Source organism: Zonotrichia leucophrys, chromosome 6, assembly GCF_028769735.1.
Source record: "Zonotrichia leucophrys gambelii isolate GWCS_2022_RI chromosome 6, RI_Zleu_2.0, whole genome shotgun sequence".
Classification (NCBI taxonomy): Eukaryota; Metazoa; Chordata; class Aves; order Passeriformes; family Passerellidae; genus Zonotrichia; species Zonotrichia leucophrys.
The window spans coordinates 30,946,499-30,965,748 of record NC_088176.1 but is presented as its reverse complement, the minus strand read 5'-3'; the positions used below and the strand labels follow the sequence as shown (position 1 = coordinate 30,965,748).

General features: G+C 43.2%; 1 protein-coding gene across 10 annotated transcripts in view; it reads right to left on the bottom strand.

Moving 5' to 3' along the window:
* PCDH15 (protocadherin related 15) overlaps positions 1-19,250 on the bottom strand; it is a 634,585-nt gene that overhangs the window by 146,503 nt on the left and 468,832 nt on the right. For all 10 annotated transcript variants that reach the window (XR_010440717.1, XR_010440719.1, XR_010440716.1 and 7 more), the window contains 2 exons: positions 16,515-16,627; positions 2,353-2,559 (listed from right to left, as the gene is read on the bottom strand). Coding sequence is in view for 3 of the 10 variants with exons in the window: in XM_064716157.1 (XP_064572227.1) it covers positions 2,353-2,559; positions 16,515-16,627 (320 nt within the window). In the remaining 7 variants the exon portion in view is untranslated. The remainder of the gene's footprint in view (positions 1-2,352; positions 2,560-16,514; positions 16,628-19,250) is intronic.

Genomic DNA, 19,250 nt, shown 5'->3' with positions numbered 1-19,250 from the left:
CTGTTTAGTTGTGGGAAGGATATTTCTTGAGTTATTACAACTGTTGGAGTGTCACAGCAGGACTGCCCAGGGGCAGCAGAACTGTCCCCTTGAGACAGCACTGACTGCAGAACAATTTCAAACAAAAACTGGGAATGAAAGAAGCAATCAGGCAGTTGTCCTGGATAAAAGATAAAAAAAAAATCTATTCTTCTTCCTTCTGTAGTTATAGTATTGAAAATTCATAACCTGCACTTGTAGCTGCATTTAAAACCTATTTTATCCATTACTTGCTCTGTCTGCTCACATTGCTGCCAAGACATCCTTAAGTAAAATGCTTTCAAATTTCCCTCGAGTTCTCTGGAAAAAAAAATTAAAAATCCAGAGAATCACAGAATGCCCTGAGGTGGAAGGGACCCACAAAGATCATTGGGTCCAACTCCTGGTCCTGCGTGAGATAACCCAGGAATGCCAAGGCCAGGCTGGACAGGGCTTGGAGCAGCCTGGGACAGTGGAAGGTGTCCCTGCCATGGCAGGGGTGACACTGGATGGGCTTTAAGGTCCCAACCCATTCCATGATTGTTACTCAGTGCAGCTTTACCACCATCCCTAACCACTGGATAATTAATCCTCTCCATGAAAACCAAAGAGGAAGGAAAAAAGAGGCTTGGGAAAGCTTGTGTAAAGAGCTCTCAGCTCGCACAGTTGAAGTTCCTCATCTCAGCTTTAGTTTGCTCAGGTCTTAAGGTACTCCTGTAGCTTAATTTAATTTATGCCATTTAAACAGAGCACTTAATTATATCAGCACTTGGCAGGGCTGCTCTACTGAAAGGTCTGTTTGCAATGTCCCATCTATAAATTAATTTCTGCAAGGTTTATAGCAGGACTCTGTTATATTCCCACAGGGTTTCAATTTAGAGTGGGTTTTGTTCATTTTTTTCCTCAGACACCCAGTTAAGTGAGCACTCTCTTTCAGCATTTACCTGAGGACATGGAGTCATTTTAATATTTCAATTAACAGGCAGAATTCATTATGTTTGACCAGGGTCACCACTGGGAACTGGGATGCACCAGCACAGAGGGGGCTTCTCTCAGTGTCTCATCAGCAACCTTTAAATTTAAATGTATTTCTAAATATATTAATTTACTGAGGTACAATGAAACCATCAGGACACTGAAACCTGCAGAAGTTAAGGATCATTCCCTCTGCCAACAATCCCACTCTGAGCTCCCATCCAGCTCCATGGGGAGCAATTTTAGTGTTTGGCCATTTTATATGGGAGCTCTATGCAATTGCTGCACTCCCAGCTGGTATTCTGGGAATTCTGGGAATTCTCCTGTCCACAGTAGGTTAGGACTCTGTGAATCCCTGGCACATGAATTGAAAAACAGGCACTTCCATCTGGTTCTCTCACATCCATGTTACACCTGCAGCATGCCACAGCTTTGAAAGGACTGTGTATGAACCAGGTGATGCCAAAGGAACAGAAACATGGAATATTTCCACCCAAGGAAGAAGCTCATCCCCTCTGGCTGTGTCAGAGGATTCCAGAATGGTCTGATTTGGAAGGGACCTTAAATCCCATCCCATTCCACCCCTGCCATGGGCAGGGATACCTCCCACTGTCCCAGGCTGCTCCAGCCTGGCCTTGGGCACTGCCAGGGATCCAGGGGCAGCCACAGCTGCTCTGGGAACCCTGTGCCAGGGCCTGCCCACCCTGCCAGGGAACAATTCCTAATTCCCAATATCCCATCCAGCCCTGCCCTCTGGCACTGGGAAGCCATTCCCTTGTATCACTGCACACCCTTGGAAAAGCCCCTCCCCATTCATTTAGATGTTAACCATCCTGGATTTCTTTATCTCTCCCAGTGACAGCAGAGCTCCACAACAAGAAGAAAACCCCAAAATAGATGTTACTACTTAGTTACTTTTCCTCTGGAGATGCCTGACTTCCACTCTTAGTAATGTTACATCAAAATCTGGCAGAGCAAAGAATTCAATGAACTTTCAGCCTCCTACTATTCCTCCTACTCCTTTTTGGCTCAAATGAGGAATTCCTTTCTCTCTGAGCTCCCCTCTCGCATTTCCATGGGGTGGGGCAGGCTGATCCCTGTCACAAAACGCATTTTGATTCCTCTGTGCTCTGAGCATTTATCACCTTCAACAGAGACTTCCAGAGAGGCGAGCAAAACAAATCAGAAAAAAACCACTTCCAAATCTATCCTAACTCAACAGAAACAAACAGAAAACCACAATGAAATTAATTTTTTGGTGTTCATTGATCTAAATAGGTTTGTCTCAATAAAAAAACAAACAAAAAAAGAATCCTGAAAATACTAAAGCTGCGAGCCCCCCAAAAGAAGCAGCTGTACCTCCTCCACGTCGTTGTCCAGCACCACGAGCTGCAGGGGGGAGGTCAGGTTCCGGTTATCCGAGATGGTCGTTCCCACTGGGGAGGATTCCAGGATGAAGCCCTCGTAGGTAGACCTTGTGAAATAAGGCTTCTGGTTGTTCTCATCCAGGATCTCGATGTGGAGATTGGCAAAGGCAGGGAGAGGGTGGCCGTTGTCTTGTTCAGCCTAAAACAAAATGACCTCATTTGTCAAAGGTTCCCAGTCATGAACAGTGACTGGGGATGGTTCTATTTAGGAGTTGTAATTCAGTTAAAAAATAAACTTTTTTCTCAGGTGCCCCTACTGTGGAACTCATAATGGAAAATAGAAACACCAACTAAAAATTAGCAAGGAGACAAGAACAGGATCACCTTCCATCACAGCCACAAGAAACCCAAACCTTGTGCAAACACAGCTCCTTAAACTCTCAGGATTGAGACTTTTGGAAAAATCTCTGAGGGATGAAAGAAAACTGGGGATTGTGATTGCACAGCAGAACTCACAGCAGCAGCAAGAGAGTTAAACCCAAAAGGTGGGAACAGCACACATGGACACATTTGCTTCCTCTTTCCTCAAATCCACCTCTTCAGTGTTACATGAGTGGGATTTTAATTAGGATTTTGCCTGTTTTTAATTCCAGACTAGTTTGGGTTGGAATGGACCTTAAAACTCATCCCATTCCACCCCCTGCATAGGCAGGGACACCTTCCACTATTCCAGGGTGCTCCAAGTCCCATCCAACCTGTCCTTGGACACTTCCAGGAATCCAGGGGCAGCCACAGCTTCTCTGGGCACCCTGTTCCAGGGAAATTGTGGACGTGTCAAGCAAAATTCTTTACTTCCATGAATAACCCCCACATCTCAATGGCAGCCCTGCACCACCCAGGAGTCCTGCTCGCTGGTATTTTTCACCTAATTTATTCTTATTCTCAAACTTCCTAAAGATAAAAACAGTAATTGCCCATTCCAGAGTGCTAATCCTATAAAAACCTACAACCTACTTTCTTTTCCTGTAACCTCCCAACCAACAACTAATTAAAGCAAAGAAACAAGGGAATTAGGAGATAAAAAGTAATTTGGTCTCCAGTTTATAAAAAGCAAACCAGCTTTAATTACAGTTCTGCACATGACACTGCAGCAAGACAACAGGGCATTGAAAGAGTTTCCCGTTCCTATAGCAAAAATTTGTATTGCCAAAATCTGGATGCACACAGACCCTGGATCACAACAGAGAGATTCCTAAATTTCTGTTGTTAACAAGACTGTTTGCAAAGATTGTCTGTTTTCTAATCTGGTATTTCCCCCTTTTCAAACAGATAATTGCTCATTTTTCAAATTGAGAGTCCAAGGAATCTCAGCCTGAAAAAATCCATTTGACTTTATCATAGCTTGTCGGATCTCAAGATCTCAGTCCTGAGATCTGAGCCTCCGAGACCAGCTTGGGGGTCTCGGGAGTCCTGGAATGTTGCCAGAAGTGTCTGGTAGCTGGACTTTAACCCTACACAGGAGACGACAAGGATGAGGGCCTCACCGGGGTGAAGGGTGGAAAGATTAGTTAATTAGAGGGTGAGACACAAGGTTTAGGATTTATGTACAGGGGGGTTTAGAGGAGTAAGATGGAGGAATTGGGGTGTGTCCTGTCCTCCTCCTTCTTCCTCCTCTCCTCCATCTTCTTTGGCCACGGTGGCACCTTTCTATTGGTTATTACTAAGAGTACACCGAGTTATAAGAATAGATGGTATTGGGGAAAAATGATAAATATTGTACACGTAGCAAAGGGTATAAAGATAGGTGCCTGCCCCGGAGGGCAGACACAGTGTGCCCATGGCTGACTGCTGAGCAGATCTCTGTTTGGCTGAAAGAACATCTTTTAGATAAACAATTAATAAACATAAAACCAGAAAGAAGAACTGAAGCCTCTTCTCGTCCTTCGACACGCGGGCTGCCCCAAGGTCACCCAGGGCCTTTCCAGGCCCCTCAAACAGCCGAGATAAACCGGACACTTGGCGTCCCTGGACGGACCAGAATCATCACAACCTTTCGGGGGAAGATAAACCGGACAATAGCTGTAAAAAACTTATTTAAACTTTTCTTATTTAAACTATTATTTTAAAGAAAATATTTCTTATTTAGACTATTTAAATATTTTCTTGGTCTGAAAAATGTTAATTCTCTTTGCTTATAAAACAGCAATAATTTTATGATAAAAACTTTATTAAAGAAAAAGCAGTATTAAAACCTTCTATTTCAAATAACAAGAAATATAAGCATAGTAATTGTTATTTTCTTCAAAGGAAGTGATGACAACTTAAGTAATCCATAAAAAAACTCACTGTCAGTTTTTAAGAAAAAATGGATTTTTCTTTTTAAAATAAAACTGGATTACTCTTGAACAACAGGGAAAAATGCCCAGTCCAGTTGATGTGCCTCTGAATGTAAATAAACAACATATGTCAAAATCAACATCACCAAAATTACCCGGCAGGACTCTGGCTCCTGACACAGGAAGGTGAAACCCCAAAAACATCTGGAGATACATTTTTTGCCCCAAAGTACTGAAAGCATGAGAGAAAATCCCAGGAGAAGTCTGCTCCTGAAGCAACACACTGCTGTGATTCTGTTTTATAAGCAGATCCATCATGGTATCAGAGAATCCTGGAATATTTTATGATGGGAAGACTTCCAGGGTCACAGAGTCCCAGCTGTGCCCAGTGCCCACCTTGTGCCCAGCCCAGAGCACTGAGTGCCACCTCCAGCCCTTCCTGGGACACCTGCAGGGCTGGGCACTGCAAAGCTCCCTGGGCAGCCCCTGCCAAGGCCTGAGCACCCTTTGCATGCAGGAATTGCTGCTGCTGTCCCAGCTGAGCCTCCCCTGGCCCAGCCTGAGGCCCTTTCCCCTTGTCCTGTCCCTGTTCCCTGGCAGCACAGCCCGACCCCCCCTGGCTGTCCCCTCCTGGCAGGGAGTTGTGCAGAGCCACAAGGGCCCCCTGAGCCTCCTTTGCTCCAGGCTGAGCCCCTTGCCAGCTCCCTCAGCCCCTCCTGGGGCTCCAGCCCCTCCAGGGCTCTCCTTAGGTGCTTCTCCCCACAAAACTAACAATGATTGTCCATCATTAAATTCTCTTTTCTTCTGCTTCCCCAAGTAAAATCGGTCCCTTCATGACCCAAAGTTTCCATACAACCCCTGTGAGTTACTCTATAAGAACACTTAATGTTTCTTGCTAGAAAAAGATCCTAAAAAAAGAAAAATGCAAACAACAGTGTCTCAATCTTCTGAACAGCTTGAAACAGCACAATAATGGCCTTGCTTTAATGTCCAAGTGAACCCAGAGCTCATTCTGGGATAAAAGCAGGAATATTCACCCAGGAAGGTGTTGCAGGCTTTGTTGAAGTGCTGGGAATTACACACGGCCAAACACAAAAAGAGTTGTTTGCTCCCAAAATTGGACTTCAAATTTGAAACCCTGAAGCCCAAAATAACAAAGCAAAGGAGTTCTTCCTCACTGAGCACTTCCACTCAAAATCACTTCAGCTTTCCTTCGTGTTCACCAGTCAAAATGATGGATTCATTTTATTTTTTTGTTTCCAAAGACACCACTATTTAAGCAAAAAAGGGAAGCTTTGCCAACAAGCACTTTTTTGCCTTTTGTTTGAAACAAGGAATTTCGTATTACAATGTGAGGAATTGATTTGCTTTCAAATGTTCCATGAAATCAGTCCTAGAAGCAAAACCTGATTATGAGCAGAGCACAACACAGCCCCCCTCATAATGCTCCAAAACCATAAAAAAGCTGTAACATTGGCAATTTTTGCTCCAGTGCCCCATTTCTTGGGGTTTTTCTTAGTGTGGGGGTTGGGGTTTTTTATCTTCTTTGTTTTGTGGTGGTTTGGGGGTGATTTTTCTGCTGTTTTTGGTTTTGTTGCATTTTTTTTAAGAGATGGAGTTATACCTCATGAGAGTTGTTCCAAACACTGAATTCTCTATTTAGAGTGCAAATCCTTCTCCCTTCACATTGCCCTGTTAAACACTTGCCTGGCCTTGCTGGCCAAAGGTTGTTTAATAACACATATTTTGGAGCACAAACAGCAAACAATTTACATTTTCTTCACCCAGAAAGCCACTGGTATCTAAGCCACAAAATATTTGAGTTCCAGTCCTTCAAAGAAAATGCTTTAGTGTCAAAATAATGGAGGATCTTTCAAATAACTCTTCACACTTCTACCAAGATACAAAAGAAGCAGCACAGGATTAGATTCTGGTAGTTAAGAGCAGGTAAAGAAAAAAAAAAAAGGGGAAATGTGTTAATTCTCACAGATATTTAAATGTTTTTATTAGATCATCTGTGCTGAATCTGCTTGTATCTATAGTGTCCATAATTTTATCCTGATGGGAGATGGCAGAAAAGCAGTTCCAGGAGGGATGCAAGGAGTTAATGGGAGGGTGTGGGAATTAACAGGACCAACAGAAATTCATTCCTTCAAAGCAGCAGATGAAACAGCTCCCCCAAAAATGAGAAATTAGAACAATGCAAAAGGCTCCCTCATGGAATCACAGAGAATTCAAAGCTAGAAAGAACCCACAAGGATCATCAAGTGGAATTCCAAGCTGGAAAGGACCCACAGGGATCATCAAGCCCAGCTCCAGGCCCTCAGCACAATCCAGAGCTGGAATCTTCTCCAGTCAGTTCCCAGTGTCCCCTCTCACTGCCAAAGCAGCAGGTCCTGTCCTGGAGAAACATCTTAAAGAGAGCAAAATGTGTTTGATAAAACTCAGAGTTCTCATTTCTACATGGAATCCCAGAATCCACTTCAGCAGTAAATGTTTCCATTTCTCCATGGATTCCCAGAATCCACTTCAAAAATCCTCCATCCAAAAAAACTGTCCTAAGAAGGTGCAAGGAAACGGAATTGTTTTAGCTAAGACACTACGTCCATGCTGCTCCACTTCTCCAGGACTCCAGTGTTATCTGAAGTGCAAAACAGGCTAATTATGAATAAATTTTAAAAAACCAAAACAAAACCAGCAAAAACCCAATAAAACCCAAACAAAACCAAACAAAAAACCAAACCAACAAACAACCCCAAACAAAACAAAATACTTAAACAAAGAAACCCCAAACAAATGGAGGGGTTTGTCTCAATGCCAGATCTTTTATTTGAATAAAAATGGAAGGTACACCCCTGGAAGCAAAGAAAAACTCAACCCCCCCCCCCCCAAAAATACAAACCCAAAGCAAATTGATAATAAACCCCAAACAAATGAACAAAAAAATAAAATTCAAAAAAGTTCTCTGTCCCCTCCAATCCCAACAGGAAGATGAGCAAGTGGAGCTGAGGGGAGAATGGTGCATGGGGACAAATGGGAGCTTCACATATCCCCAAAAATTTGGGATGTCAGAATTTATTCCTGGTGAGGGGCTATGCACAAATCCACGTGGGACAATAGCAGGAGGAGCTGCAAACTGAACTCCAAGAAGATCTCAGATTTAAGGAAAGCAAAATGAGGTGGCAAAGGGTGGAACCAGATGGGCTTTAACATCCCTTCCAAGCCAAACCATCCTGGGATTCTGTGATCTATTATTGAAATGGATGGGATGAAAATCAGGGGCAGGGAGAGAGGGAAGGAAAGGCAGGGGGACCAAGGGGCTCCTTTGGAAGGGGAGATCACTCAGTAAAACTGAAGAGGGAGGGCAGGGTGAAAAGAAGAACAGCATTTATCCAGATTTAGGCTAAACCTTAGGATTGGGGAATAATTCCCAAGGTCAGTTTGTACAGCACAAGGAAAGAAACACTGAACTGGATTAAAACTTGGCTTAAGGACAAGGAGCACAGAATGTCTTTAGAACACAGAAGAAAGGAGACTGGTGTCACTGTGGCAGGGAAATTAAATCAGCACAAAGTGTGTCTGGACACTGGGCTTAAAAAAAACCAAAAACAACTAAAAAAAAAAATCCCAAAACATCCATTTTAGGGCCATGGGTAAAGGGTGACTTCAGTACCAGCAAGACTCACAATGCTGCAGGGCAGTGAACAGTAATTACTGTTAATAATAACTAATTAGATTGTTTTCCAAATATTACAGCTCTTCCTTCTTCCCTTAAAAAAACCCCACAATATATAAAGCCATTAGGGAAATTTTTAATTGCTGAATGTTAAATTTTACACAGAAAGAGACTTTTTTTTCTTGCAGAAAGGAAACTTCCGACAATAAAAGCATTACAGGACATCCCAATTATTGACTTAAATGATTTCATTACTCTGAGAGTTCTGACACAAAATTTAGGGTCAACCTTACTGATCTGAAGAAATATTGTAATTATTTAAAGGAAAAGTTTGGGTGCCCTGGACCATTTTTTTCCTTCATCACAAAGACAAACCCTGTCCCTGCACTCAGATTTTTAATTCTACATCAAATCCCAGCACTGTATTAAACACAAGAAAAAAAAAAAGCTGTCTCAAAGAGAATTAATTGAATTCTGAGTTCACCTAAGGGCTGAACCTTTGAAAAACTAATTTAAAAACTTATTGTCCTTAGCACCTACAGGAGATGCACAGCCAAACGAATGATTTGGAAAATCTCAGCCTTGACAGCAAGACGATGGAGCAACACTTAATGAAAATGAACTTCTTTCATTCTTTTCCTAATCTGTCACCCTGAGTACAAACCCCAGAATTTAGAGGAGCAAAAAATAAGCACAAATCCTCTGAAACGCAAGAAAATTAAGACATGGGAAGAGGGGAAATTTAGAGCTACCCAAACAAAGGTAGCAAAGGTGAAAGATGATGGAGCCAAGAGATCAGAACAGGCTGGGAAGAGATAAAGGCTGAAATTCTTGCAAAAATCAACCAAACCTTGCAGACACAAAGTTTCTGAAAGGGTAAAAATAATAATAAAAAAATTAGATAATTCAGAACTTTTTAAGTCTTAAAACCTATGGAGCATTTCTCTAATCCAAGAACTTCCAGTCCAGTGAGCCTCAACTGATGGATATCTCCTCATTGCCTGCTGGAATTGTGCTGTCTGAAATTCAGAATAAAACAGCCACAGAATCACCAAGGGTAGGAGAGTCCTTCAAGGTCAAGTCCAACCCAGCATCACCCTAAACTGTGTCCCCAAGAGCCACATCCTGATGTCTCCTGAACATTTCCAGAGAGGGTGACTCCAACACTACCCTGGGCAACTTTTTCCAAATCCTGACCACTTTTTCAGGGAAAAAGGAATTTTTTTTGATGCCTAATCTGAACCTCCCCTGGTGAACATGATAAGAACAACTCCAAAATCTTGCTTGAAGCTGCAGCCAAACACAGGAGAAGCAATTCAGATCTCCCCGGATTTCTCTATTTATTTCTAAATTTGTCTTCCATGAGCCAGCCTGGTTTCCCCTGGAGCCCAGGTCAGCATTCAGCCCCACAGCACTGCCTGTCAAATTTGAGCCCTAGCAGGAATCACAGTTTGGGTGGGAAGGGACTTGGAAAACCATCCCACTCCACCCCTGCCATGGCAGGGACACCTTCCACTGTTCCAGGTTGCTCCAAGCCCCATCCAGCCTGGCCTTGGGCACTGCCAGGGATCCAGGGAAAGACACAGCCTCTCTGGGAATTCCATCCCACCACTCCCCACCCCACAGGGAATGATTCCATCCCAACATCCCATCTTGATCTCCCCTCTGTCAGTCTGAACCCATTTTCCCTTGTTCTGTGTCTCCAATTCCTGTTGCAGGGTCCTTCTGCAGCTTCCCTGAGTTCCTGAAAGGTGCTGTGAGGTCTCCACACAACCTTCTTTTCTAGAGAAAACCCATTTTGTGTGTTTGTACCCTGCCAGCTCCTTGTCTCAGTTAAGAACTCCTCACCCTGGCACTGCAGGAGAGGCTGAACTGCTGCTTCCTCCTCACTCCCACCAGCACTGGATTTTTCAAGTGTCTGTCCCAGCTTCTTCCTTCCCCACCTGGAGAAGACTCTGTCCTGCCCTGTCCTTTTTGGGACTCTGTGATCAGGACACCTGGATCTGTTCAGAGCTGCAGTGCTTTGCTCCCTGTTCTTTTCTCTATTTTCCCTCATGATTTCTAATATTCCATTTCATATTCTATTTTTTTTTTTTTCGGATCACCAAGCCAACCTTCACACTCTGTTCCCACTTCCAACACCAAGATCTCATTCTCAAGTGAGGCCAGAACCCATCATTTTTATATAAAAGTTCAGGGTGATCCTTTCTGACATGCTTCACTTTATTTTTCAGCCATGCCTAATTTTATCAGCCATTTAATCACCAACTCAAGTTGGTCTTGCAAAGTCCTCTTCTGGAATTCTGCACTCAATCCCTGGGAGCTCCATCCCAGGAAGTGTTTGGAAGATATGAGGACATGGAGTGGTGGTGGGATTGGCTGGGTTAATGGATGGAATTGATGATTTCAGAGGGTTTTTCCAACCTAAATAATTCTGTGATTACATCTTTGTCTCTACAACCAGAATATTTTACATATATTATATATACATATATACACTACAATTCTGTAATTCTCAGGATCAGAATTAGCTCTTACTTCAGGAATTCAACCACTGAGGTAATTCCCAAGATTCTCCAGCCTAGAGCTCTCCTCCTCAACCTCCCTGTGTTTTAAACCTGAATAGTTTTTGCCCTTTCCAGTGGCTGGCAAACATCCTCTCCCAGCCTCCTTGTATTTCCACTCGGAACAGGAAACAGCCCTGTGCAATCACACCAAAAATGGCACCTGAATATTCCTATTTCCTGCCTCCAAGGCCTGCCCACAGTTGGATCCTGAGGCTGTTTCTGAAGCCATGCCTTTTTCCCCTGTAATGCAAGAATTTTTTGACAGCTCTGAGACCAAGAGACAGGAGGGATCAATGAAACTCCCATTGGGATGAGAGAAACCAAACAAATTCCAGAGTGAGGAGCAGGAGAGCATCACTTCCTGTTGTTTCTGCTGAGATCCATATCAGGAGAGTCATGGACATTGGGAAGAGTTGAACTGTTGCAGTCAAGTAGAAAAATAAGATAAAGGCCTCATAAAATCAGGCTTGCTCTGTTAGGTGGATGGCTGGCCTGTCACTTCTTCCAAAAAAAGGCACTTTGCAAGTTCCCAAGTGAGAACAATCCTGGTGTAAAGAGTTTGTGAAAAACAACCAGCGCCTGTATAAACATTAATGTTAAATTGTTCACATATTTTCTTCACTGATTCTCATGGGATAGATTTAGAGAGATTTGATGGACAAGTAAAAAATTTTTACTAACCAATAGAGTAATTGGCAAGAAAGCTCCTGACCAATTGGAGTCACACATGAGGTCTGTAAAACTGTATAACAAGGAGTTATGTGAATAAAGAATGGCTTTTTTCCTGCATGAAGAAAATGGAGTTCTGATTTTGAACTACACTGGGACTGCTGGGGGCAACTCCCTGAACCAAAGAACCTCCCTGAGAAAGGAATCCGAGAGCCACAAAATATCCTGAGCTGGAAGGACCCACAAGAATTATAGAGCCAACCCCTGGCCCCGCACAGACACCCCAACAATCCCACCCTGGGTATTCCTCGAGAGGTTTCCAAACCCTCCTGGAGCTCTGGCAGCCTCAGGGCTGTGCCCAGCACCCTCTGGGGGAAGAACCTTTCCCTAAAATCCAACCTAAACCTCTCCTGGCACTCAAGCACTGGGCAGCCATTCCCTGGGAGCAGAGATTGGAGCTGCCTGTGCTGCCCAGTTTGGCTGGAAATCCCACTCAGCTCAAAAATTCCAGCCAGGAGAAATTCCATAGTGGATAACTACAGCAGAAATGGTCTCCATTGCCTCTTGCACAATGGGATCCCAAACCAATTCCCCTCTAACACTGGAATTGCAAACACTCTGCTCCACTCTGACCTTCTAAACACCAGGGAAACACAGCCCCATTGTAGAGCTGTTTCTGAGGAATTGTCTGTCACTGGGTTAGTGACAGCCTTGGCTGAAAGCCCTCCTGGGACTACAGGGATACATCTAAAAGATCCAGAAAATGCCATGCAAGAATATTCTTCAAAATCCTCTGTGTTGCTCTGGCATGGTGTTGAAGCACACTTCTGTCACCATCTCTGTGGGAAAGGCACCAAAACAACCCGAGGGACACAAAGGAATTCTTTTTCACAGAATTCCAGACTGGTTTGGGTTGGAAGGGCCTTAAAGCTCATCCAGTTCCACTAGCCCAGGTTATAAGACTATTCACTATGAACCATAAAGCTCTTACATTCAAGGAAAAGTCTTTTATTAATAAAAGTCAGGCTGCAAATGTTATTTGAAGCTGGGAGTCTTATCTTTTCCCTCTTCTCCCCCCCCCTTTTATTTTAATAATTTAATTCACTTTTTATGGAGATGCCCAAGTCACATAAATCCTCCCTAATTTCAAAAATACAATCAAACACAACAGTGGTTTATGAATTGACCAGCCAGGCTGGATGAAAATCCACTCTAGAAGTACCAATTTAGTTAAATTGAGAGATAAATTGATTTAGTTAATTATCTAAACTACTCTAAAGCAATTTAATTCTACCACTACACAGGTGCCCACATGAGATCACCAAAACACTCCTCTATTTTTCCACCTGATGATATAGAAATCCAAGCATTTTTAGTCACTAATACAATGCCATCAGTAAAGGAAAATCAATTTTTGCAGGAGAAATAAAATGCTTTCCCTGATTTTGAATCTGACAAAGATGCATTTTCATTAAAGGGGAGAAAATCTGATGTAGTCCTGGATAACTAACATAGACCAGAGTGGTACAATCAGAAATGGAAAAGGTCTGTGAGGGTGGGGAGGTCCTGGCACAGATTCTCAGAGAATGTGGCTGCCCCTGGATCCCTGGCAGTGCCCAAGGCCAGGCTGGACATTGGGGCTTGGAGCAGCCTGGGACAGTGGAAGGTGTCCCTGCCCTGGCAGGGGTGGCACTGGATGGGATTTAAGGTCCCTTCCAATTTAAACCACTCTGGGATTCTCTGCCCTTCATTAGCATCAAAATATTGCCTTTTTTTTTTTCTTTGCTGTTGCAAGTCCCACAGGTTTTATAGCAGCTTTGAATAGACAAATGTCATGATTTTTCCTTAATTCCTGGATATCAACCCACTGCAAACACTGAGGAGAAACTCCAGCAAGTTGATCAAAATTGGCTCTTCCCCAGGTGTGGTGAATTCTCCAAAGCACAGGAATTCCATCCATGAACACTTCCCAGCCTGTGCCAGCACACCCAGCCTCCCACAGCCCATCCTCTTTGCAAATGGATCACAATGGAAGTGCCACTTTAGATTCTGGCTGATTGATAAATAACCCCTGCTCAAACAGGAAAGGAGCAAAGTGCATCAATTTGATTAATTCTCCCATTTGCTTCATGCTTTAAAAAAAATATAAAATAAAATGTGTCTGTTCTTGTTATCAGCTCTAAAAAGTGCCAATCTCATGACTACAGCGCAGTGGTCATGTCACTAATTTTAATTAAGCTCTTTCAGTTTAAAGGTTTAATCCACATATTGTGGCAGCCTTGCTGTTGCCACATGGAAATCTCAATGGGAACACCCCCAAAAATTCACTTTTTTTTGTAAGGAAGCTGTAATAATGCCCATGGTTGCTTGGCAGGGAATGGAACTGCTAAGAACTTCCATAGGAGGGCAAAACTGGTTTTCTCCTTGCTTCTCATCTAATATATTCCAGAGGTAAAGAACAGCTGAAACCCAGCATTTCTGATTAGGATGTTTAGGTTTTTGTCATTGTCTCTCTCTTTGAGAATTCAACATTTATCAGCAATGCAGGTGAGTGCCCCCATTTCCTGCCCACCTTCCTTCCTGCATTCAAATATTCCTGTATTGACTTAACCACCTTTTCCATTTTACAGTTTTCCATAATATCTTAACAGAAGGAAAAAAAAAAAAAAAATCAATCTTCTCATATCAGAGGGAATATTTTAAAGACTAAACTGAGCACATGCCGCAAAAATAGCATATTTTCTGTTTGAAGGGAAACATCACACGTTGCACCCCTCCAGATAAAACAGAATCGGATCCTACAACTGCAAGAAATGAGAAATGTGCAACACAAGAAGCTGAAGGTTTGATTTGGTACAAGCCAGAGCCATTATTCCAATAGTCCCTGAAGGACACAGCATAAAAACTTTTATTGTTTTTGCAAGTGGCGCATAATCATTCTTACAGAGTGATCCTTTTCCTTACTGTTTCCTTATTTCCCCTGACTGCACATTTACCACAGCAACAGGAACCTACTAAACCCTATAAACATGGCCATTAATGATTGGAGTTGCTATTTAGGCACAGAAAATACCCTCTCCCACCATTAATTGATTTTTTAATTGACATTTTGTGCAGTCAAGGTTTGGGAAGAAAGAGCTACAGGGCTTTAAGCTGTAACTCCTTAAGGATATGGAGAGTCATGGAATGGTTTGGGTTGGAAGGGACCTCAAAGCCCATCCAGTGGACCCCTGGCATGGGGAGGGACACCAAGCTGTCCCAGGCTGCTCCAAGCCCTGTCCCAACTTGGTTTTGGGCACTTCCAGGGATGGGCTGTGCTTTAGGGCTTTTCCCAGTGCTAGGAGCTGAATGGGCAGCAGGGCAGGGAGGGATGCCGGCCCTGGAGGCACCTCTGCAGTGCTGTGTCCAGCTCTGGGTGCTGAGCACAGCAGGGCCAGGAGCTGCTGGAGCTGAGCAAAGGCCTGGAGCATGTGGGTGCCCTTCCAGGCCAGGCTGAGGGAGCTGGGGCTGCTCAGCCTGGAGAGGAGCCCCAGCTGAGAGGGGCCCTCAGGCCTGGCTGGGCCTGGCTGCAGGGAGGGGCAGAGCAGGGCCCAGGCTCTGCTCCGGGGCCCAGCAATGGCACCAGAGCCACGGGCAGGGCCTGAGCCCAGCAATTGCCCTGCACAGGAGGCACAGCTTCTGCCCTGGGCAGTGCCCAGCCCTGAGCACATTGCCCACACAGCCTGGGGGCTCTCCTCCCTGGGGCTGGGGCACAGCTGGCTGCACACAATGCTGTGCCCTGGGCTCTGGGATGGCCCTGCTGGAGCAGGGAGGGGACACCAGGTGCCCACTCAGCTCCTGCAGCCTCACACACCCTGGCATCCTGTGAATATTCACTACTCAGATATGAATTATTCACCACTACCCCAACGTGATCCATGCTAATCATACCTCAGGTTTAGCTTTTATATTTTTCAGATTCTGTGCTGCTTTGGTGTGTGGGTCTGAGCTTCACATTAAGGGATGGTGAGCTCTGTGCACAGAGCAGGGAGACAAAACAATTCCTGCTCTAGCTGGGGACCAAGGACAAATGATCCAGATTTCAGGCCCAAGAGCACAAACAATGTGGACTGGGGAGAGGAAAACAAGGATAGGACTTCATAACCTAAAGCTGGAAGTGCGCAATAAACTCCAATATGCAAATGGAGCAGAAATTATAAAAGTGACAGACTCCATGACCAGGTGTCCGTTTTGTGCCCATTTTGGTTCCCCTTGGGTGCAGCCCTGGTTGGGCTCTTGTGCTGCCCAAGGTGGATCCATTGAGGCCTTTTAATAAATCCCTGCTTTATTCTTCAACTCTATCCAGCCTCTTTTGTAGGGCAGCCTTCACAAGACATCACTGGGATTCTTGAAACACTCACACAATGATCTGTATCACTATGTTTCAAAATGGGCTGTGAACTGAACACATAAAACAGAAACCAGCTGCATTCTTAGGACAACAGGGCTCATAAAAAGCAAGGGGACAAGGGATGCTGAGCTTGTTCACACAATGTAAAGTGAAATGTTACAACTCTGCCAGGGTTCATTCTGTTTCCACAAATGCTTCACACCCTTCTTCTCCCCATGGAGCTAAGTGATGCCTGACAGGCTAAGACACACAACAGGATCTAGAGAAGGGAAGATGAAGCTAATATTTTGCAAGGATGTCAGGAAAGAAGCCAGGAAAAAAAAAAAAAAAAAAACAGAAAAACACCAACCTGAAAACCCCCACTAACAACCAAACCAACCTCATCAGGTCAAGGAAGAAAAGGCTAAAAAGGAAGAGAAAACCACAGAAGAGACACCAGGCCCACACTACATTTTCTACAGAGCTTTTTGTTTTCCAAAGAATATCAAAACACTGAAAAACTTCAGCCCAAATTACCTTAATAACCAAGTCAAACTTCTGATGTAAATCCCTATTTATTGGCTTGAGGAGTGTCAGTTCAGCTGTTGTGAGATTCATATGGAAATACTGGGGATAATCCTCAGGAGTACCTGCAAAAAAAGACATGAGGTTTGAACAGCTCTGAAAGGTTTAGTCCAGCAATGTGTTTATTTTACTCATTAATCAAAGGAACAAAGCCTCATTCTGTTATTGGAAGGATAAAATATTTCCTTATGTGTACACAGAGCTTAAGGATACTATGAAGTTATGTGTTTAATATTATTAGTTCCTTACTCTCCAAAACCACAAAGATTCCTCTCAACTGGGACTCCCTAAGTACTTGACAACAGCAGGAATATTATTAACAGCACATAAATAATAGATATAAGTAATAACAACATGGTAACAACAGATAGGTTGTTTTAGAAATCCTTCTGGGAAACGTTTCTCCTCAGGGAGGAAGCATTAAGATGAAATTTCAAATTATTGTTAGCTGTAAGCGGTGTTTTCATGGCTGTGGATTTCCAGGATATTCTCCATTCAGAGCCTGAATGGATTTAGGAGGCCATGGAGATGGAGGAAGGGCTGTGCCTGGCAGCTGCAGCCCAAAAACGCACCTGTGCCTAAAGCCAAAAGGTTCCAGCACCACAGCGTGGCACAGGAGGAGGGAAAAATCCCAGCTAAAGCAATGCTGAGCCCTGGGATTCTCAAAGAAATGGTGCAGAAGGGCCTAGAAATCCCAAGTGTCCCATACAGCGTGAACTTCAGCACTCCCAGCTCAGCAACACATCCCAAGGAGCCAAAATTCTGATTATAATCACAAAATCTCTGAGGGCAGAAGGCACTCCTGGCTCAAGGGATAAGAACCCCCCCAAAAAAATCCCTGATCCCTGAGCCCCTAAAGCTGCCCTGGGAGCAACACAAACCCAACCCTGCATCCAGCCAGGGCTGAGACATCAATTGAACACAAAGGAAGATAATTTTCCTAATAAATGCTGCTGGTTTTTGTTCCCTTTACAAGTGCAATGGTTAGAAAGTACTCTCAGAAAGCCAGGAGATAAATTACTGCAATAATTTAATTTGCAATCCTCCAATGACAACCATCTGCTAGATAAATTATACACATAATTTAATAGATAATATATAAAAAATAATACACAATAAATAACACTACATATAATATATAATCTATAATATATAAGATATTATAGTACGTATAATTAATATATATAATCTTTAATATATAAGATATTATATGTTATCTGTATTATATATATTAATATATATCTCCACATATTTTTCTGTGATTCTCTTAATCTACACTGATATCTATCATTGACCCAAAAAGCAGCAAAATAATCACCATGCATTATTTTTTCTCTTATACCACCAGCACAAATGCAGAGCTTCAAGTTCCAGGTCCTGTATCCCCTTGCCCTGCCTTTAAATTTCACGTTCTCATTAATTGATTTAATTCTTGAAGAGCTCAAGGCACCCAGCAGGAGCTCCAAAATTTTAGCAGGTAACAGGTTGTTGGTTCTAGAGTCAGCTTCAACAGCAGGGCTGCTGCTGAAGCTAAAAAATGTCACAAAATTAGGGAAGAAAATGCAAAAAACTCTAAGACAGGAGGAAAAAAAAGTGCCCAAAGGAGAAGAAATATGTAGGGGAGGAGGGTAAAAGTCACAAAGGGGTCTAGAGAAGGGAAAATGAGGTTGATATTGTGTAAGGATGTCAGGAAAGGATCCGGGGGGAAAAAAATGGGAAAAAACCAACCCAAAAAACTCCACCAACAACCAAACCAACCTCAGCAGGTAAAGGAGGAAAAGCCAGCAAGGTGGATGATAGAAAAATTTTAAAAAATTAGGGATGACAGGTGGACGCCCAAAATCCTGACTGGGGATTCCTTCTCAGCTCCTGCTCACCTCAGGAAGAAATTCCTGGATTTTTAAACTCTGGGAGCCAGCTTTTCCAGGAACAGGGATATCTGCTTCGGCACACACAAAATCATTTCCATTTTGACAGCACAGAGCAGCCCTCAGTCCATCTCTACCTGTGCTGAAATCCAGGGATGAGCTCTGAGTCTCCTGGCTCCAGAAATTCCATGGGTTTGGAGAGGCTGAGGGATCAAAACATGGGGGGCCAGCAAGGGGAGAAGGAAAGGACTCCTCAATTTGCTTTTTCCAGAGCCAGAGGAGAGGTTTTGTGGGGCTTGATATGGATACAGGACTGCAGAGGATCCCTCCTTTCCTAAAAGTTATTGGGCATTTTTGGCTCTTTCTTTAAAATATCAACCAAAAGTGCCCAAAGGTGGCAGCAGAAATCACAGAGCCAGTTCCAAAGGCAAAAAAAGGCTGATGATTGAAAGGAAAAATTGAGCTTTTCTCAAGGATTGGCCCCAGAGAAAATAAAGGCTTCAAGTTATTTCCAAAAAGATTTTACTAGTAATTTACTATTAAACATAATACATTTTACTATTAAAAATAATAAAATTTGAGTCAAAATAAAAACATTTACTGGTAGAATCAATAACATGCTAATAAACAGAAAAAGGAAATAAAGGGAAGGGCCTTGCTTCATATCTGGATAAATCCAGGGAATGTGGGTGTATTGCAAAGACCCAAAGAAATTAATGTTTCCAAAGGCCAAGGATTGGAAAAATTAATGTATTACAAAAAAAACTCCAAAACCCCAAAAAAACAAATATCCCATTCCCAAATCTTTAATATATCAAAT